The sequence below is a fragment of the Bombus pyrosoma genome, linkage group LG13, assembly GCF_014825855.1.
Source record: "Bombus pyrosoma isolate SC7728 linkage group LG13, ASM1482585v1, whole genome shotgun sequence".
In the NCBI taxonomy this organism is placed as follows: Eukaryota; Metazoa; Arthropoda; class Insecta; order Hymenoptera; family Apidae; genus Bombus; species Bombus pyrosoma.
In genome coordinates this window covers 9,158,221-9,179,924 of record NC_057782.1, presented here as the reverse complement: position 1 = coordinate 9,179,924, position 21,704 = coordinate 9,158,221, and the positions used below count along the sequence as shown (strand labels likewise).

At 28.5% G+C, this 21,704-nt stretch overlaps 3 protein-coding genes across 4 annotated transcripts; 1 reads left to right on the top strand and 2 right to left on the bottom strand.

Annotated features, from left to right (window-relative positions):
- The first annotated feature begins 411 nt into the window (after positions 1–411).
- LOC122574468 (protein argonaute-2) lies at positions 412–19,050 on the top strand. 2 transcript variants are annotated; one of them, XM_043742113.1, is made up of 14 exons: positions 412–1,313; positions 2,138–2,290; positions 4,441–4,557; positions 7,508–7,645; positions 8,164–8,444; positions 8,524–8,830; positions 8,907–9,129; positions 9,196–9,343; positions 9,460–9,723; positions 10,558–10,876; positions 11,167–11,518; positions 11,741–12,074; positions 12,159–12,358; positions 12,569–19,050. In XM_043742113.1, the coding sequence occupies exons 3-14, from the start codon at positions 4,446–4,448 to the stop codon at positions 12,675–12,677; spliced, it is 2,787 nt and encodes a 928-aa protein (XP_043598048.1). In that variant the 5' UTR covers positions 412–1,313; positions 2,138–2,290; positions 4,441–4,445; the 3' UTR covers positions 12,678–19,050. The 2 variants fall into 2 exon arrangements, with proteins under 2 accessions (XP_043598048.1, XP_043598049.1); XM_043742114.1 differs by lacking the exons at positions 412–1,313; positions 2,138–2,290; positions 4,441–4,557 and adding an exon at positions 5,858–6,266.
- Positions 2,693–3,491, bottom strand: LOC122574473. Its single transcript, XM_043742125.1, has one exon. It carries the CDS (start codon positions 3,307–3,309, stop codon positions 3,118–3,120), a length of 192 nt encoding a protein of 63 aa, XP_043598060.1. The 5' UTR covers positions 3,310–3,491; the 3' UTR covers positions 2,693–3,117.
- On the bottom strand, positions 3,641–5,706 carry LOC122574472 (39S ribosomal protein L53, mitochondrial). Its single transcript, XM_043742124.1, has 3 exons — positions 5,501–5,706; positions 4,149–4,261; positions 3,641–3,929 (listed from the first exon to the last, which is right to left on the bottom strand). The coding sequence occupies exons 1-3, from the start codon at positions 5,644–5,646 to the stop codon at positions 3,736–3,738; spliced, it is 453 nt and encodes a 150-aa protein (XP_043598059.1). The 5' UTR covers positions 5,647–5,706; the 3' UTR covers positions 3,641–3,735.
- Positions 19,051–21,704: the final 2,654 nt, after the last annotated feature.

Sequence of the window (21,704 nt, the reverse complement as noted above, 5' to 3'; positions counted from 1 at the left end):
GTCTCTTATAGTATAAACACTGGCAGAACGCATATAACCTATGTTGCCAGACAGTTGTATAGTTAATTCACAGAATTTCTCATTGGTCTGTCGATTATGACATCATCCAGGAACGGCTCAAAACAAGAAATCATATATTTGAAAGTACTTCTCTATATTTTATTTAAAAATAGCTGTAATTTAAGAAATGGTAAAGTATATGTATTTCTAGTTGCACAAAAATCGTAATTATATAATTTTTAATGTGTACAATTTTATAATAAAGTTAGGTTAAAATAAAATTCACTTCAACGATATTATGATTAAATTAAGTATTTTATTGATACTCTCTTAAATATCCAACTTATACAAAATTTAATGATCTTTTTTTATTATTTTTCTTATAAAGAATTATATGTTGTTTAATAATGTATAACTAGTTGATAGTTAAAAAATTCTGTATTTATATAATATGTCGTATTAAATCAAAGATAAAAAGGATTTAACATTAAATCCTTATTGCATAGACTGTTATTATATATAATACTATATACAGTTTAATTATATGTAACAAGCAAATAGATTTAAATGCCATCATATGTACATCATTGTTTGTAAACAAGTCCATGAGACAATGATACCTCATTCTATTTACTTGTTACAATCCTGACCACATGAGCATTCGCAATAACTGGTGAATCGAACAAGTAGTGGGGTCTTTCTCGCGGATGTTGATTACTGTTTCGGTGAGTGTTGCCGAAAGTTTCCCGGTAAATTAATGAAAAACATACGGCGTTCCTTATGCATAAAATATAAAAGTGCATTGAAATACTTTATAACAAAGATTACCGTACATCAGTATCGGTGTCATTGTAAAATAAGTGCGAGCATTACAATAAAATACTATTGTTTTATGTCTCTACTAACATAACAGAAATGAAGAGAGTGTAGAGTGTATGCGAGTGCATTCAACATACTCACACAATCGGTATATTCGACATGTTCGTGTACAATGGCAACCTTGACACTTGGTGATCGTTTTTGGCGGCTTCGTTCCGTTCTTACTGAAATCGTGTTTGGTAGGATCGCGTCGTGAGTGAAAGCGGCGGTGGCCATTCTGTAAAATCTTGCAGAGTTTGGCAGTATCGAATCAGTAAAATATTTCGCGCTTCGTATTAACGATATTCCGTTATTGTGTTTGTTTTCGTGATTGCAATTTCGTTCGCTTTATAATTCTCGTGTAAACTTTTGTTCTATAAAGAAATATATCATATAACAAACCACACCAAACATTTTGTGCCTACATTGGAAATTGAGAAAAATAAACAATTAAGGTTAGACAACAGTAAAATTCTAATTAAATTAATTATACTATATTTAAGTGAAATACATGTTTCAAGAAAATTTTATTTGTTTGAAAACTTATATTTATTCATTTTTTCTTATAATATTTTTGTTTGATTGGTTCAACGACCTAATTTTTTTGTTGGACTACCAGCAATGAAAACAAACTATGCTATGTAACTGTATATCAACACGTTAGTTATATGCGATCATGAATTGTATATACGTGTAAACATATGTGAAGGTTGAATGATTCTTATTTTCACGTGAACTTAAAGAAAACAATGCATTTTAATCTTATGAAAGAAAGGAAAATGTAATCGATTCGCTAAATTACGCAGAAATTGTTCAAAATAACGGTAAAGTCTTTTTCCCCAATCTTCAGATAAAAAAACTTAAACAATGTTAACAAAAGTTTTAAACTATTCCACGTACGAAAATATTTCTATAAAATAGTTACTTATCTATTCCTTAATTGCGTATTAAATACCAAACGTAGTTTATGCGTACATTCTTCGTATATTTTTTTTATAAATGTGTTCGTATATAGCTGCATGCATACAAAACATTAATGTTTAAAAGCTACTTATTGTAGCGTATAAACCATAGTTATTGAAATTTGCTGTAGATTTCAAGCACGATGTAGTTTTACGGCACAATTTCTGTATATGTACATGCTTTCTTGTTTTGAAAATGTGCATTTATCGAAAATAATACAAAAAATTAATTTTATATAACATGTATATTTTCAAGTAGATAATTAATTATTGTCATGCATAATAATTTATTATTATATTATATTTCATCACGGAAGATGTGTCTTTTATAGTGCTATATATAAAACTGTTACACAGTGCATAGACACTACCGTGAAGTTTCTATATAAAAAAATAATGTTTATGTGAATTCGATAACAGTGTTTATCTATTCCGCATATTATAAATTGAATACTACTTCTATAAAACAGGTGAGTTTTTAAATTGCTTATACATGTTTAAATATACGCGTGCGACGTAGTAACGTTTTTATAACTATAAACATTCACGAAAAAGATTTTAATTTGTAAATAAATTTGCAAAGTTTTATATTAAATAGTTTAAGAATTAAAATCAATCTTAGTATTATAAAATAATACAATATCATGAATTAAAATTATAAATTATCAATAAATATAAAAATAATTTCTTTTTATTTATAATATAATCCCAGTTACAACTAAAACTATATGATCATTAAAATATTAAATTCCTAAATTTAGTAATTCATCAATTATAAGCAATTACAAAATAAAACTAATAATACAGTGTGTCCATAGTAAATCATAATGATTTATGAAATTGTTTGTAACTTATATTAAACATTACAATGATATTTTGTCCATTTTTTTATTATTATATATTAGATATCTTTTATTACATTGGAGGTACAGATTATTTAATATTCACTAAAATTACAAAAATACAATTATGAAAGCTTTGTATAAGCATCAATCTATCCGATAGGTTGCATGATCAAAGCACAAAAGATTACATACATAAAAGTAATTAATTAATGCTTTATAATAGAAAATAATATGACTACTAAATAAATGTTTCGAGTAATTGAAAGTACTTCAATATAACATTATATATTCTAATTTATTGTAATATAATGTTATATTGTTTTACATTTACATATTATATAGAACATATATAAAATTTTATTATCATAATATAATGTTAATAAAATTTGGTGAATGTATTTGATGCCTTCTTTATGAATATAAATTATGATATTTGAAACAACACTGTAAATTTATTCTACAGGCTTCAGTGTAATAAATCTAGAAAGAATGAATGCAACTAAAAATGTTCCTGCTACAAAGCAGGCAACAAAAATATACCATGTTTCTTCATCAAATACATCTGTAAAAGCTGGAACCTGATTATAGAGAGTATCAATAAGTTTCATATTATAATTTTTGCTATTTGAAGTATGACTTGCCATTTTAGAAATGAATTATCGTGTAAAACTCAAAAATTCTGAGAATTGTAGAATTCAGATACCTTTCTTAAAGTATTTCCAGAAGGAAAAATATTAAGCAATTAAACTGTATTGTTAAGAATTCCTTATGTGCTTTCTTGCAGACTTTCACATAAACAATTGTTTTATATTTAAATGCTCAACAAAAATATCAAAGTATAATTTTTAATAAATATATTATGATTAAGACTTTTATGAATTGACAATGTAGGTTTAATTTTCACTGTTATCCCACAAATAAAGTGAAATATGAAAACTGGACTGTTTTAAATAAATGGTAAAATTGATTCTGACATTTATTCTTTAAAGATTTTATTTTTTAACTTATACTTGTATTTATATTCAATTTTTTCTTTAATGCCTCATAATCAAATTAAATTGCCAATAAATTTATAAGAATAGTCCTCTACGTTTGCTTCCTGGCTTAATTTTAAATCCTTTCTTCTTTTTCTTTTTTAACTGTATGTCCTCAACTTCAGCTTCAGATTCACGTGGAGCCAAAGGTGTGATATGTTTGTTGTAAAGTTCCAAAATATTTAAAGATGTCAAGTTTGCACCTTTGCATACTATTTTATCACCAGATACTAAAAGATACAGATGCAAGGATATAACATCAAATTTGCTTTAAACAGATTTTATAAAATTTAATTGTAATTTTAGTTACTGTAATTTAACATTAGTGAATTTACTCCACTTCTAGATAAACTTGTAAATTTTTTAATCCACATCTTTATTTTAAAAACAAAAGCGATATAAACTATTAATGTTATTTTTCTTAAGTAAAAAAATATTGTGATACTCACATAAATTGAATGTAATTATGGGTTCAGATAAATTAGAGACAACGCATGGTTTCACCATACAACGTGGATTTGTTGCAATAATCTTTGGAGTTGTAATTTGAAATAAAAAATCTCTGCAAATACAATATATGTTATATTTAATATCAGACCGCTAAATGTATATTCTCTTTTAAGTCTATCTTTATATTTATAATTATGTTCATGCAATAGTTTAATAACATAGTTTCTTTCTATCATTTATTTTGATAATTCTTGCATTATCTTTTAATTTACTTGTTTATAATATTTTCAGGAAAAATGGCACAAATGAAACAACAACTACCACTTCAAATGCCAGATTTAAGTAGTCTTCGCATAACTACAGCTGTTTCCATGCTTGGTAAAGCATATGGATGTGGACAGTGTAGTGGTGAGTTTTTATTTTTGTAATTATAGAAGTAGAAACTTTTTAAAATAAAAGCAAGCATATATTTTGCAATAAATTTACATTTTAACAAGACTATTAAAATAAATTTTTTTTTTAAATTGTAGTTATCGAGAATCTCATAAAGCAAAAAATTAATTATACAAAGTAGAAAAATATTTCAAGTAGGATATATTAGAGTTAAATGGGAGGAGCATAAATATTTATATATTATTCCATTATTTAAAAAATGAAATTCTGTCCTCCAATAGTTAATATTCAAATATTCAATAGTCTATCAATGACATAAAAAAGTATAACAATTAATAATAAATTAAATAAGTTTTATCGTCACCTTTAATAGTTCCGTAATATCTTAGCTGGAACACCCTGTATAACGCGTATGAAAATCAACTGTACCTTTTCAAATGTGTATAATAAGAAATTACATCACACGTTTGTTAATATTCAATTCCAATATTTTACAGGCTACTTAATTTTCATATTATGCTTTTATTATATTATTGTAGCAACTTAATCATCAACGTTTTCTAAAAATACTGACATCGTCTGCTAGTTACTAGAAACTTCACGTTACACATGCGCAGGATATTGACGTCATTAAACTAACCAAACCTCTTATGAAGAGAAATGAAACACAATCGTTATTGAGGCAATATTTCTAATCTCGAAAAAAATATTTTATTATGATAATAATATTCAAAACTTTCGCTGCATCTTTTAAATAAAAAGAGGGAATCAAGTACTATGTATTAACAAGCCATACTATAAAAAGTATAGTATAGTAGATAAAATATTATAGATAAAAAGAATTTATAACTAACTACTGATTGTATACTATTTATTGTAAATTCAAGATAAGAATGCTACGTACTATGATCAAATTCCAGTGAAAGATATATAAGAAACAAAATTTTATTGAACTAACCTTGCCTCCAAAGCTTTATCATGAAAGGGATCAAACTTTATGTCGATTGATTTAACTGGTTTTAAAGTTAAATTTCTCAAGTGCTTCGCAATTGCAGATATTAATCCGGCAGAACGTGTACGAGTTCCATTGAAAGGAATCGACATTTCGGAAATCAAGCACGCAATCGCGTGTAGTATTATCACCAATAGTTACAATTCTAGGGGAAATAGTTTTGAACGCAGTGCGGCCAATATAATCAAAATTTATTTATCATTAGATTATAAGACAATTATAAAGTAAAATAATATGTTAAAATAAGTTAAGATATAGAAAACAAATTTTATACTGTTTTATAGTGTTCGAGGTATTATATTTTTTAGCATTTTCGAAACACTGAAATGAAAGTATCAGGATGGGAATGTTACTAACATCCTATATATTATTGATGTTGCATAAATTTGTTCTATACTATATGTATATAATTTTATAATATCTGTTAACATGTTTCTATTCAGACGTGAAAAATTTAAATAATTTAAAAAAGAATGATGACGCCGAGAACTATTAACTATCGTTTTATTATCTATGCGCTGATTGGTTGAGATAAGATCAATCGGAATCAAGTTGGTGGCAGCCATTGCAAGAGGCAGTCTTGTTCGCAGTGTGTATTTTGGAGAAGTGTGTTGTGTGGTCAGTGGGTTTTGTGTTGAATTTTTTACTTATTTATTAGTGGTTATCTCGTATTTTTCATCGTCAGCATAAAAAATGTATCCCGTAGGGCAGCGTGAGTATTATAACGTGTTTATTTTTTTTTATAACATTTCAAAATATTCTAAAATAGCCTTTTCTGCATTTCTAAGCAAGAACAGAATTTCATTACTTGACTAAATCTGATCCTTTGTTCCTGTTTGATTACCTCAAAGTGATGAGAATTCTTTTAATTCAAGCACGTGCTAACAAAATTCACCGTAGCAATAAGTTAAAGTTTAAGGAATCGAAGAAAATTTAAAATATGACCTCGAATGAACCTCGTTCAACAGGCACAATGTGTCGTCACTCTGATCCGTCAATGCACGGATAACGTATGAGCGCATATGTATATGCGTCTAATACTGATGGTTTTTTTTGTTATTTATAGTATTTTTAATATATTATTTTAAGTATAATAATCCCGATGAAAAATGAAAGTTTTCCAATTTTTTGTATTGGTATAGACACGCTTTTAAACTTAACTATTATTGTGTTATTGATATTTTCGATTTTATTATTTTATAAAACATTCATAAATAATTTCTATGTGCATATTTGTAGTTTCTGTTATGTTATTTTCTCCTTGATTAACATTATATTTTTAGCTTATAGTATAAGTTGTTTAATTCAACTAATCTATTCAACTAAATAGTGTAACAAGAAAGAAGTCTATAAAATAATATTGAACTAAAATATACTATATTGATATTCAAAAATAAATAAATAAAATTCATTGTAATTTTTTCTCAGATTATTACTTTTTATTGATATATATATATATTTTTTTCTTTAATATATTAATTACAAGTCTCCATATATATTACATTATTATGATGACTTGACTGTGAGTTATATGAAATATCACTTGTAATTATCATTTGCTTATGATTATTATGTAAAAAATATAAGTATATATGTAATAAATAACTAAAACAGGGAATTGAGGGAAAATCTTGAAGATGGTGTTAACTGAATTAATTGTTTTATTAATTGTTTGTTAAATCAATTTTTATAATTTAATTATAATTCAGGAATATAGTTATAACAGATATTGCTATAGCAAAATATTTATTGTAGTATATGTATATATCATATTATACTTAACTATTACTTTTCATATTTTGATAACTATGTAATGTATCTTTATGTTTTTCAATTATTTTGTTACATGTATTTGTAACTGTTGAGGTAAATATATAGAAATAATTATTTATATATTCATTTACATGCATTAGATATGTATGAAAAATATATTAGTTTACTACTTTATTTCAGCTCCTCCACCTGGACCCACAACAAGTTCTTCTGTTGGTGCATCTGGAGCAACTGGCAGTAGTGTTGTAGCTCCAGGTTCTTTAGGACTTGTTTCCACACAACAAACACACACTCCTCCTCAACCTCCTGAACTGCCAAGTAAGTTCTTAAAAACTATTTCATATACAATGAGAAAGTATATATGGCACTGGCATGATAGTATACGTATTTTATAATAATTTTGCTTTTAATTATTCAATAATATATGAATTTGGTTTCCTGTTACTAATTTTCCATACTTTTTATTGTAAAATTGGAACCATTCATTAAATGTTTATGTAAAATTTCTTTAAAATGCAATATTTTTATTAAATGCATGATATTATAAAAATTGGTAACAATATAATTCTTGAAAAAAAAAAAAAAAAAAAAAAAACAAAGCTATATAATTGTGAGAAAATTTATAACATGTGTATATTAAAACCTGTATAGATAATAATCTAAAAAATATCCAAATAAATCCCTCAGCTAACAAATTTTATATAAAAAATATTTTCATATTTTCAATGGAAATGAAAATAATATATTTATGTCATACATACTACGTGTTATGGATTAACAAGTTAATAACAGTTATGTATTTTGGTATGTAAATAATTTAAAATATATATTTGCAGTGTTTTCATGTCCTCGAAGACCAAACATAGGACGTGAAGGCAGACAAATTACCTTAAGAGCTAATCACTTCCAAATAACAATGCCACGTGGTTACGTGCACCATTATGATATTAATATCCAACCTGATAAATGTCCTCGTAAAGTTAATAGGGAAATAATAGAAACAATGGTTCATGCATATAGTAAAATATTTGGAACTCTTAAACCCGTATTCGATGGCAGGAATAATTTATATACAAGGGACCCCTTGCCTATCGGTACTGACAAAATAGAATTAGAAGTAAGTACAATGCATAATAAAATATATATACAGACTTCTTTTTTAAAATTTATTTTCTAATAATACATACACTTTTTAGGTAACACTGCCTGGTGAAGGTAAAGATAGAGTTTTTAGAGTGGTGATAAAGTGGCTGGCTCAAGTTTCACTGTTTGCTTTAGAAGAAGCTTTAGAAGGACGTACAAGACAAATCCCATATGACGCTATACTTGCTTTAGATGTTGTAATGAGGCATTTACCATCTATGACATATACTCCAGTAGGTAGATCATTCTTTAGTACACCAGATGGATATTACCATCCATTAGGTGGTGGTAGAGAAGTTTGGTTTGGTTTTCATCAATCTGTTAGGCCATCCCAATGGAAAATGATGCTAAACATTGATGGTAAATATATAAATTATAATAAAATATAAAATAAATGTTGTATTCATTTCTTATGTGTATGTTACTTGCTTTACAGTTTCTGCAACTGCATTTTATAAAGCACAACCTGTCATAGAATTTATGTGTGAAGTATTAGACATTCGAGACATAGGTGATCAAAAGAGACCCTTAACAGATTCTCAACGAGTTAAATTTACCAAAGAAATTAAAGGACTTAAAATTGAAATCACACACTGTGGGACAATGAGGCGAAAATATAGAGTGTGTAATGTTACGCGTAAACCTGCTCAAATGCAATCGTAAGTATACATAAAAGCAATTTGTAATGTTATTTTAAACACATATAACATTTATGAAAATTTTAGATTCCCATTACAATTAGAAAATGGACAAACAGTCGAGTGCACAGTTGCAAAATATTTCTTAGACAAATATAAAATGAAACTGCGACACCCATATCTTCCATGCCTTCAAGTTGGACAAGAACATAAACATACATATTTGCCACTTGAGGTTTGTTGATTCTAGTATTTAGATCTCTTTTTTTTATCCTTAAAGTTATGTCTTTTTTCTAAGGAATATAGTGTAATATAATATAATTTTGAAGTATCATTTATATGTATTGTTAGGTCTGCAATATTGTTGCTGGGCAACGTTGTATCAAGAAATTGACTGATATGCAGACCTCTACTATGATAAAAGCTACAGCCCGGTCTGCTCCAGATCGTGAACGAGAAATAAATAACTTAGTTAGAAGAGCTGACTTTAATAATGATTCATATGTTCAAGAGTTTGGTCTGACAATATCAAACAATATGATGGAAGTTAGGGGTCGTGTTTTGCCTCCACCCAAGCTACAGTATGGAGGGCGCGTAAGTTCCCTCAGTGGACAGGTGAGAAACTTCCAACTCAATCAGTCAGGTCTAGCCAAATCACACATTTGCAGAGGCTCTTGTATTATTTTTGGTAGAAATATATTTTTTGCAGTGCTGTATACTATAGTGTTATTAATTATAATGCATTTTTCCCATTTGAGGATACATGAATAATATTCTTGTAATCATGACTTAGTTTAAAATTTTTGTTTTAGAATAGCTTAAGCTTTTTCTGAGATTTATACATTTTTTTTATTAAAACAAAAATCTTAATAAATACGACTTTATATAATAGAATGAGATTTTTTCTAAGATAATAATACATTTGGCCTTAAACTTTTCTATTTCAAATATATTAAAAAATTAATTAAATGAAAAGTTGCCAAATGAATGCATTGGTTCTAGACCTGGTTGATTTTGATATATGGACTGTCACTGTAATGGAAATAAATTATTTTTATAAAATCAACAAAAATAGTCCAGTAATAATATAAAATATTATTTCATCCTACAAAGAAAAAAATTCATTCCTTTATATATAACTTGCATTACATTTACAGTTCATTATCACTATATACTGTTTGATGCTATCAGTTTTGTTCCATGCAGTAGTGAAAAGAAGTGGATTGTTATTTATTTTGATTTTTTGTTGTAACTCTTCAAAATTTTTATTTACGTTATTTTATAATTACTGTTTATATGATTTTTGTGGTAAGAAGAGATAAATATAGAAGAGTAATGATTGCATGGATTGTATAGAAACACTGGTGCATCTTGTTTATTTATTATGATTCAAAGTATTCATCGTGATATTCAATGATATATTTCATCTTGTCTTTTTCCTTTTTAAAGACGAAGCAGCAGGCTATACCTAATGGTGGTGTTTGGGATATGCGAGGCAAGCAATTTTTCACAGGTGTGGAAATTAGAGTTTGGGCAATTGCTTGTTTCGCTCCACAAAGAACTGTACGCGATGATGCAATACGTAATTTTATAGCACAATTACAAAGAATAAGCAATGATGCTGGGATGCCAATTATTGGGCAACCATGTTTTTGTAAATATGCTACTGGGCCAGATCAAGTAGAGCCCATGTTTAGATATCTAAAAGCGACATTTTCATCATTACAACTTGTTTGTGTTATATTACCTGGAAAAACACCTGTATATGGTAAGTATATATATATATACATGTATATATACTATATCATATATTAATTTTATCATTATTATTAATATATATATATATAGTAATTATATATATATATATTATATTTTGTTAGTAGCTAGTATAATGTGATGAAAGGTTTATATAATTTTATAATGTAGTAAATTAATCATATATAGTACAATAAATAACATTGGAGGTTGTTACAACGTAAAATGTATGTTTTGCATTATATGAGATTCTACAGTATTGATAACATATTAGTCTACATATGTTGCATACTCTGCTTACAGCTGAAGTCAAAAGAGTAGGAGATACATTATTGGGTATGGCAACGCAGTGTGTACAAGCAAAAAATGTTAATAAAACGTCACCACAGACGTTGTCGAATTTATGTTTGAAAATCAACGTAAAATTAGGTGGTATTAATAGTATTCTAGTACCCACTATCAGACCAAAAGTGTTTGATGAACCTGTTATATTTTTTGGAGCTGATGTGACTCATCCTCCTGCTGGAGATAATAAAAAGCCTAGCATAGCGGCAGTAGTTGCTAGTATGGATGCTCATCCATCTCGGTATGCAGCTACTGTTAGAGTTCAACAACATAGACAAGAAATTATTCAGGAACTTAGTTCAATGGTGAGGTAAGTAAATTGTTATAATTTTTAAATAATACAAGTTTATTTACATTTTAAGCTCTCATAAAAAGTTCATATAAAATATATTATATTAAGTAAACAAATATTTTGAGCAAATTGAATTTTTACTTTTTTCCATATACATATAAATACAAAACATATTTTGTAAATACGTTTTGCCATATATTATCTTTAATTAATAACGGCGAAATATTATTTCTTTTTAAGGGAACTCCTTCTTATGTTCTATAAAAGTACTGGTGGATATAAACCACTTAGGATAATTCTTTATCGCGATGGTGTCTCAGAAGGTCAATTTCTTCATGTTTTACAACACGAGTTAACTGCCATTCGAGAAGCTTGTATTAAACTTGAAGCTGAGTATAGACCTGGAATAACATTTGTTGTAGTTCAGAAGAGACATCACACTCGCCTATTTTGTTCGGAAAAAAGAGATCAAAGTGGTAAAAGCGGGAATATACCAGCCGGTACAACAGTGGATGTCTGTATAACGCATCCAACTGAATTTGACTTCTATTTATGTAGTCACCAAGGCATCCAGGTAAGCTTTAAAACTCTTGATCAACTCTGTTTCTTTGTTTATTTCAATTGACCTAGATATTACATTTATTTATATTTATTGTAGGGCACGTCTCGACCATCACATTATCACGTTTTATGGGATGATAACCGTTTTGAAAGTGATGAATTACAATCTCTAACGTATCAATTATGTCACACGTATGTCAGATGTACGAGATCCGTTAGTATACCTGCACCAGCATATTATGCTCATCTCGTAGCATTCCGAGCCAGATATCATTTGGTAGAAAAAGAGCATGATAGGTACATAAAATTTTATATTGATATTATATAAAATCTTCTTTTTAAGCTAAAGCAAAATATTAATTTGCTGCATTAAAAAATGATAATATAAAATTATACATGCCAACTGTTATAAGACGTAATATATAGTTAAAGATTCTGAAAATAATAAATTAATCACATATGTGTTACCATTCGTTACCAACATGAATCTTCATCTTTGAATTTCAGTGGAGAAGGATCTCATCAATCTGGCTGTAGTGAAGACCGGACACCAGGTGCAATGGCAAGAGCTATCACAGTTCATGCAAACACAAAACGGGTTATGTACTTTGCATAATTCTTCTTTGAATTTTTCTTAGACACATAAGCAAAATAGTAAAAATAATAAAAATAATACCATAAAATGATAATGATCATCATATCTTGCACGTTGATATTTTTAGACTGCTTGAAATGCTAGACAATCTTCTTGAGTGGTCAACTTTTTTGCTTACTTTTATAATCAAATAAATCTGTCTAATACCTAAAAATATGTCTAACAATTTTATATTAAGCTTCTTTTTTTTCTTTTTTTTTTTATTTAATATATTGTGGACTAGGTTTTGGACAGATTTTTTTAACACGTTAGGAAGTAGGTATTAAACGAGGTGCTTTTAGTTAATCATGTTTTAGATTGATGCAGCTTGACTGTCGGATCGTTTCGCGATAAAAACCACGTGAATGAATAATTTAAGAATCCGTGCTGCCGTGGATATTACGCTTATTTCTTTCTTTTTTTTTTCTTTTTAGTGGTTGAATTTCCTCTAGCATTTGTATGATGCAAAAAGATCATATTACAACATAAATTCACGATTGTATAAATCGCTTCTGCAAGACTGTTATCTTGTTGTTTATATATAGTTGTCATTTGTATCAGTCATTTTTTGTAAAAAGGAAAAACAAGAAAGATGTGGACTTTCAAGTCCCACGACGATAAAATATTGGCATGTAAAATCTATTTTGCTTCAGCATATTCGTTATTATGCGTATGAGACTATGTTCTTTACAAATAACATATTTATCATATCTATGATATTTATCATAAGCATTAAAAAATTTGGCCACGTCAAGCAATGATTTGTCAATGGGGAAATACAAATAAATAAAATTGTAAATGTTAATTATGAAGGTCTCCAAGTGAATGGCCAAAATATGTTAAGAATCTTTAATAAAATCCAAAGTTGTGGCAGGTTGATAAAACATAATGTTATGTAATATGTTTAGTCTCATAAAGAACATCGTGCCACATTTGCTAAATGATATCTTTTGTATGACTTAAACTTGAATGAAACTAAATCTAATGTCATTTTTGGGATTGTTTAGAATATGTAAAAGATTGACCTATATACAAACACAGATCAAGAATTTCTCATGTGACTAAGAAAAACTTCAAATGAATGATATGTAATTAAGAGTTGTTCTTCATAATAATAAGTAGAATGAAATATGGTTTGATCATTGAATTATAATTATGTAAAAGAATAGTATGTTACACATACAAACAATTTAAAGTTATCAACCGAAAATACAGAGACGTATATTTCATTCTTCTTTTTTTTTAGTTGCACGGACATTATTCTTTGTATATGGAACGAGAATTATTGCGTAGCTTGAACTGTGGTAGTACTTTATTCATATCGACGAAGGTAAATGAATACCTTCTATCTGTATGTTTGAAATATGAAACATCTCTTCAAGCAAGGCAAGTACTTTTAAATGAAATCTATATGGCATTAGATCCTGGTTGATGATGATTCTCTATTGATACAGAAAATGACTTGATTAAAAATAGAGTAAGGTAATTTAATAAACGCAGAGTTATTCAAAATATAACATGAAATTATTAGGATAAGCTTTATTTTATTTATCGTGTAATGCGAGTTTTAAGGTCCTCAAGTTTTTATTTCAAAAAATGCATCATTCATGATTCATATGCAAATGGAACTACGTAAATGGAACAATAATCTTAATGGAAACAATAATTGTGTTAAGAGCCTTGCAAGTAACTACAATGTAGAGGCAATAGATAGGATAATGAAGTGTATAAGTATGTATTGACGTGCCCCACAAATCGTTTATTATATACCGTTAGAATCATTAATACACTAGTAAAATTTTTGATAATTTTCGTTGTTTTAAATATAACACAGGTAATTCTTTAAAATGATAATTTAATTTTATTTAACACAGAGCAGTATTAATAATATTTAAACATCATATCATTACACGATGAAGCAAATTATAAAATTGTGAAACTTGTTAAAGGTTTTTAGCAAATATCCGTGATAGAGTTCTACAAATTTTATTTAATGTAGGAGCCAATTTATAAATAGACAATAAGTGCAAAAATTCTACTCTAACGTTTGGTATTTTAATAGAGATCCCAAAACATAGCAGGAAAGAAATCATTCCGAAAATATTAATCAGTGGAATTGCAATTTGGATAATAGAGTAGATTAGCACCTGAAATTTGTAGAACTTTGTGCATTAATGATTCTAATTTTAGATTTACAAGCGACAGAATGTTAATATTATCTCGGAAAGTATGAAAAGGACCTTAATCTATCAATAATATTTATTCTAATTATAAATTTAAGTCTATACCGTAGGTTATCACTTGTAATCATAATGTTTAATGCCTAGTTTCTGACTTTATGACAGATTAGGCAACTTGTTAAATATGATTTAATTATGAGTAAAGGTCTGAATATAATCTTTGAAGGTTCACAACGATAGTTCAGTGGTTGAATCAGTTCCAAGCAATTAAAGGCAGCAGATAAACAGAAGCAAATAATAAAATCAGTATAGAAAGTAAAAGAGAAGTTGCGAGTTCTGACTAATGGAAAGAAAATAAATTTATTATTATCACGGGTGTGAAAATACCAAAATGTAGGACATGAAAAGCTTAAATATTAATGAATTACGAATCGATTTGAATCGTAACAAAGCCATATGGATCTAGATTACATTTAAGTCAATTTAAGTGCTGCAAAATGCTGCAGTGTAAATATAATCGGTGCGCAAGTAAATACCAAAATTGACATCGATGAAGTAAAAGATCAAAAGTAAAGCATTCATCAATTATGTAGTTGAAAGTAAAGTATTCGTCATTTTATTATTCACATTTCGTATCTCGATCAAAGCAATCCTTTCTAACGAGATTCTTTTCTTATGGGCTTGCGCTGACATTTGATATTTTCCTGCGCCCGATCAAGAACTAGCCTCCATTTGTAAATATACCTCAGTAATTTATCCATACATCACTATCCATTTAGTAAATAATGCTCGGTGGGCGACGGGTGGAACGTTAAGGACGATTTTTGTAATTTTTATTTTAACAAGATGAATTCAGATATTAGTTATACATTGTTTATCGATCTTTTAAATCTGATATAAAAAATAATGTTACATTAAAATAAATAATATGTCGATCAAATTCAATTTTGATAACGTACATAAATTTACGCAGTGTGTTGTAAACTTGCACTTAGAAGAAATCACGAGACAATTTAGAAAAGACAGACAGGTTTATTAAATGATCTTTACTTAGTATATAATAAAATAACCGAGTCTATTCACAAAACAAGAATTTACTTCCTATCACGAGTCCCAAACATTTTAAGATAAGGCAAATAATTTATATTTATATACCTACAATATATATATATGTGCACATATATATATATATATGCGTATATATGTATATACATCTACGTATACATATATATATGCATATGTGAAGATTAAATGTACCGCATTTGTTAACAAATGCCATGTGCAAAGAATAGATATGAATTATACGACAACACCAGGAGTAAGATGACGATAAATATCCTTGTATTTCGAAGAGCTTTACAGGTTACATCGTAATCAATTGTATTTGCAAGTGATCGATTTTCGTGATCTATTATCATGACTTTCGTGATTTCGTACATATAATTAATAAGCTGTATCGTCTTTAAAAAAGATATGTCTTTATCTTGTTCTCAAAAGATCATCATAATCGTCAGTGTTTTTAAGTGGCGTTCAACGATAAACTTAATAACAATTAAGCAAGTTCGATTTCGATAAATTATGAATTATTGATACCATTGAATGTTTATCAAATCATTTTACAGTATAAATATTAATTCGTTATCGATCCCACTGTATCATTGTCTCTGCACAAAATCATGTAGGTAAATTGTGATTCTTTCTTTTAGCCTTTGTAACTCGCAAAGCGCCACCAAAGACCTTGACGTCGTAATATTATGATTTTCAACAAATATTACTTAGGCTTACGATAAAGGGAAAAATTGTATTAACAAGATTAGTACGATGTTAAACGGATATTGGTTAACTTCCAGGAAATGCAAATAATTCAACTTGCAATACGGTCTTAAGGAAATAAAAATTAGGGTATATAGTGACGAGCAGAGATATTAGTACGGGCAATACATGACTGTGTATAAATAATGAAAAGCTATTATCTCGTTTTTAGAACGTTTCTAAATTGGATATTTTACCAACTTCTTATTTTACTTGAATGTCTTGAGTAATCGTACGGCTATTAAAAACAATAGAATATACATTGGCATAACTATTTGCATCGAAGCAAGAATGTATATTAGCACTTTTATGGTTTTACATCGTAAATTGTTAAATTAGTTTGCTTTTATATTTTGTATTATATATGTAACTTTTTTTATTATTTCTTAAACCGTCAAACATCGGATGTATTTTATAAATAATTATCTACCCTACTACATGTATTATAAGATCTTGAACTATAAGTTCTTGAAACTACATGTCATTTTTCTAAACGTCGTTGTACTATTGTCTTAGTCTTTTTCTCTAATTTGAATCAAAGATAGTTTAGAGATAGTGGTAGATGTTTAGATTCGTAACGTTGAAAATAAGAATTCTCTTTTAAATCTCATTCCTTTATGTTTTTATATACGATATATTTCCAATATAGACAGTCCAAGGAGTGGTCTGTTCATCGCTATATACTTACATAAAGAAAGAAACAAGAGAATCGATAGCTTCGTACAATACACAAAGAAGTTGTACAATATTTTTTCAATACTTTTTGTTTGCTTTTCCTACGAGGTTCCAACCACTAGCCGTTGTCCTTTTCTTTGTGAAAATGTTAAAACTTTATCATAGCATAAGTTTACTTCGCTTAAGCACTAAAAAAACATACATGTGTGAAGGTGCTTAGGGGTATAAGTGACAAAAAAATATTAGCTTTAAGAATGTCAGCACCCCGAACAAATTCAGTGATGGCGTTCCCAATGAATTTTATGATTCGTCATAATATAGTATCGTAGTTTTAGGGTTGTCTAATTAAATCCGTTTTAAAATGCGAATACGAGTATCGCATGAATAACCATATTGAAATAAGGGGGTAACCGAATAACAATGATGATTAATGACAATGATAATAATTAGCCGACTGTAAAAATAACGCTTTATAGGCTAAGCTAACTTGTATAATTTCTTGTTGAGCGTGCTCTGATTTCTTGTCTACACGCGCTTCTTCATCAGTGATCTCAGAGGATGTTTGCGCACCTTCTATTATGTTGCTATGTATTTAAGCACGAGCTCTCTTTAACCCTTTCGTACCAGTGAGCTCGAGCACCTTAATTATTGTAAGGAAAGGTTTATGCAAATTTGTGATTTCAAAGTAATGTAAATTGCGATTAAATACGTTTGCCGTTTGTAGGAAGCCTCTCGGACGACTTTAATTCTATCGTTACAAGAATACCGATAGTTTGTAAATTCCTTTAATTGCATCAGCGATCAATGTTTCATATCCACGCTTAATATTATCGTCGATCGTATCGATGGAAAACTGATTTCTGGAAATTTCATGAGATTTGTTAATTTTTTAACTTCAATGAAAGTTAATTCAACCATTTTAATTAAAAGCACGTTTAGTTAACAAATTTCCTCTTACGAATTTCAATTATAGAAAAAGGATTGTTCTTTTTTGATGATATTTCAAAAAATCGATACTTACGTATCATATTGACAATTTACAAACATTTGCACATTCACATAAACATATAACAAGTACAAGAGTTTCTTTTGAAACCTAAAAGCTTTATTTTCTGCAAGCTTTATATATAATGTGATCTATCGACTAAAATGAAAATAGCATTTATTATCGTGTAAATCCAGTCTAGTGATTTGTTGTAATATTCGATGAACATCTTATACATATAATTTTCGATGAAGAACTGAACTAATTTTGTAAGTTGACCAGAAGCAGCGTCTTTAATCAGCGGGTGAAAAATTGTGCGAGCAGACATTAAAATTACGAATGAATAAATCGGAAGAGTGTAAAAGTAGCGACGTCGAGCGCACCTAAACTACAATTGTCTTTCTCGAAGGGTGTCGTCGACGATTAAACAATGTAAATAGAAGAAATGAATAGATGGTAAAGGCGACGCGATGGTCGGATAGAACTTTGAATCGTCAAAGTCCATGATAGATGCCAATTGTAGCGAAGACGTGACATCGACCACTTATTTTCGAAGTTTTTATTTAAAATTTTTATCAGCTAACATTTCGTTTTAGTTTTTAATATTTTTTTTTTTTTTTTTAAATATTGAGAGTGTGAAAGCGAGGGAAACGTTCGAATACTATTGTACCTGTTGGATTTTGAAAAAGAAAAAAAAAAAAGATACAAATCCAAAAAGAAATGATCGAAATGTTTATTTACAAAAAAAATTATGCTTCTCAAAGGCTTTATTTGTATGGAACATTTTTTTATAGAAGTAATTTTTGGGTTTTGTATCGTTCTAAATATATGTTATGTACGTTTATTGGTATGTTTATTTTTTGCGTTCTAAACAATACGAACTTTCGCAAATTACAAATAGATAACTTTGTTCTATTGAAACATGTAATAGTAAGTGCTTGTTTAGTTTTTTAATCGAATTTAGAATTAAATAATGGATTTTGCAACGATGGACATTATTATTTGATCATTTTAAATTTTTATTTATTTTCACTCAAGTTTACTCGTAAACTTTCCAGAATAAGATATGTTACACGATCACAGGACGCTAAGCATATGACTTATTTATACACGTTTCGAGGACGATTTAAAAAAAAAAAAAAAAAAGAAGAAAACAAAATACGCGTCATCGAAATAATTGTGACATTATTAGAACAATGTCGTCCGTCCTACAAACTGCCTTATTCAACTAAATTCGACGTCCCACCGGATAGAAAAAATTGTATAAATCTTCCTTATATCTACAAGTGCCTGGCGCTTTATCTGCGCGTGTTCGACGTGGCAAATAATAAGTTTGAATTTATTAATGCGAATACAGATTTTTCAAATTTTAAAGAGCGTGAAAGAGCGCGGGAGAAAGATAGAGAACCTCGTAATAAAAAGAGTGAAAGGGAGAGAAAGAGAAAATGCGAGAACGAGTGAAACGTGTAATACCGAATATACATGTATATGAAAACAAAAAAATCTAAGAAACCGAGGTGACCATTTTCTGAGTTTCGTAGTTGGACATCCAACCTTCACGTACAATAAAAATTTACATTTTGCACAATACAACTATTACGTATTCCAATTTCTATATAATATGTATGTAACGTGTTGTGTGAGTTGCATATTATTATATAATATAATGACGCATCTCGTTAGCCCTCTACAATCCAGGTAAGGTTCGAGCAAGGAACCTTAGGAGAAATCTTTTTGTTTCCGTGACTACTGTAAATATCGTTGTAACATATACCACTGTGCAATTATCGTTCTAAACGTACATATTATAAAATAGGACGATTCTTTCGAATAAATGTTCATATTATGGGTATTACTATAATTAAGAATAAGACGGTATGTAGAAGGTTTTAAAAATATTCAATTAGATTTTAAAAGTGTGCGCAGTTTCGCTTCACGGCAGTGGAGCTAGAAAAATTGATGTAATCTTTCACGAATGCTTCTTTTTGTAGTTTTAAGTCTTTAAAGTTTTCTATAAGCGGAGTATATACGGAAGCGTTCAGAAATGACTTTGTGCAAAAATTTCAAAACGTTGGCTCGTGAATCCCCAAGTACATGTATGTGTGTATAATAAATTCCTTAATGTATAATATTATGATCATCGTTGAAAGATAGTTCTCCGTCTGGTAAGTTTTCGGAGATACATACTTCTAAGTAAAACAGAGAAGTTTAAAGAATAGAAACTCCTCAAGGTCATTTCGGACATTCCTATTGTCGTATAATTTTTTAAAGATGACGACTCAACGACGAAGCATTTGTGGTTTTACGATTTTACGTTCGTGCATATATGTACACTCTATATATTTTTATCATGCTGTACTTTTAGACTCGCTAGACAATTTTAGGAATCATTGTTCGGATCTATTTTGTCAGAAACACGAGTCACACGAAATGTACGAAGGTTATAGAGAATTGTAGAGGGTTTCGGATACGTGTAATATGAAATAGCTGTATTATGACATGGATTCTAGCACTAATAAAACAATTTGAAATTAATTTTTTGCACTTGAACTTTCTTATGTCTTTTTTCTTTTTTGTCATTTTACAGTAGAATAGAAAATGAAAATGGTTACATCTATTTCATTTCTCGGTCATTTTATTGCTTTCGATCAACTTGTTGTGCTTCGTATTTAGATTTACAAAATCGGAATTTTGGAGTTTTCGGAGAAATGAAAAATAAATATCTTCGTGGTCGTTCATGATTACAAAGAGTAAGGGTTGAAAAAAGGGTTGTAAATAAAATCAAAATTACGATAGAAAGGTCACAAATTGTACATACTCTGCGATGGGGGATGGTCACCTTAAGGATAATGCGCTTGGGATACGAAAAGTTCATCGTGAAAACATGTCGAAATGCGACTGATAACAATAAGGCGCTTATATTTAGGTGAATAGATATTTGTTAAGAGGCGTGTTGCTAGTTTACTATCGGTTGCACACTGAAAGTATGTACTTAACTATATCTGTTAAAAAGTTTTATCAAAATGCCGGGAAAAATGTTATTTATTAATCGTAAGATACAGATACGCCGACATCTATATCTATACACACATCTATATACATACGTATAGTATAAAATATATTTATAAGTGTTTAACAATTAATTTTCAATAGAAATAATGTGCATTGTGTGTGTCATTAACGATTAAATTTCATTCTTAATATATTGATATTTAGCTTGTGCATTGATTTATTAATTATCGTTGTACGATATTACGAATGAAATATTGTGCATTGATCAAAATGATTATTCAATTTCCAGTACATGTATAGTATATTTCTTTTCTTCTTATGGATATACATATATCGTTTATGTAA

Excerpts from the sequence above, each read along its gene's own strand:
- LOC122574473 (XM_043742125.1), bottom strand. The coding sequence starts at position 3,309 with ATGGCAAGTCATACTTCAAATAGCAAAAATTATAATATGAAACTTATT.
- LOC122574468 (XM_043742113.1), top strand. The coding sequence starts at position 4,446 with ATGGCACAAATGAAACAACAACTACCACTTCAAATGCCAGATTTAAGT. Across the intron at positions 9,344-9,459 it reads ATACATATTTGCCACTTGAG|GTCTGCAATATTGTTGCTGG; the intron begins GTTTGTTGATTC and ends ATGTATTGTTAG. Across the intron at positions 12,359-12,568 it reads GTAGAAAAAGAGCATGATAG|TGGAGAAGGATCTCATCAAT; the intron begins GTACATAAAATT and ends TTTGAATTTCAG.
- LOC122574472 (XM_043742124.1), bottom strand. The coding sequence starts at position 5,646 with ATGTCGATTCCTTTCAATGGAACTCGTACACGTTCTGCCGGATTAATA. Across the intron at positions 4,262-5,500 it reads GATAAAGCTTTGGAGGCAAG|AGATTTTTTATTTCAAATTA; the intron begins GTTAGTTCAATA and ends TTGTATTTGCAG. Across the intron at positions 3,930-4,148 it reads CATAATTACATTCAATTTAT|TATCTGGTGATAAAATAGTA; the intron begins GTGAGTATCACA and ends TGTATCTTTTAG.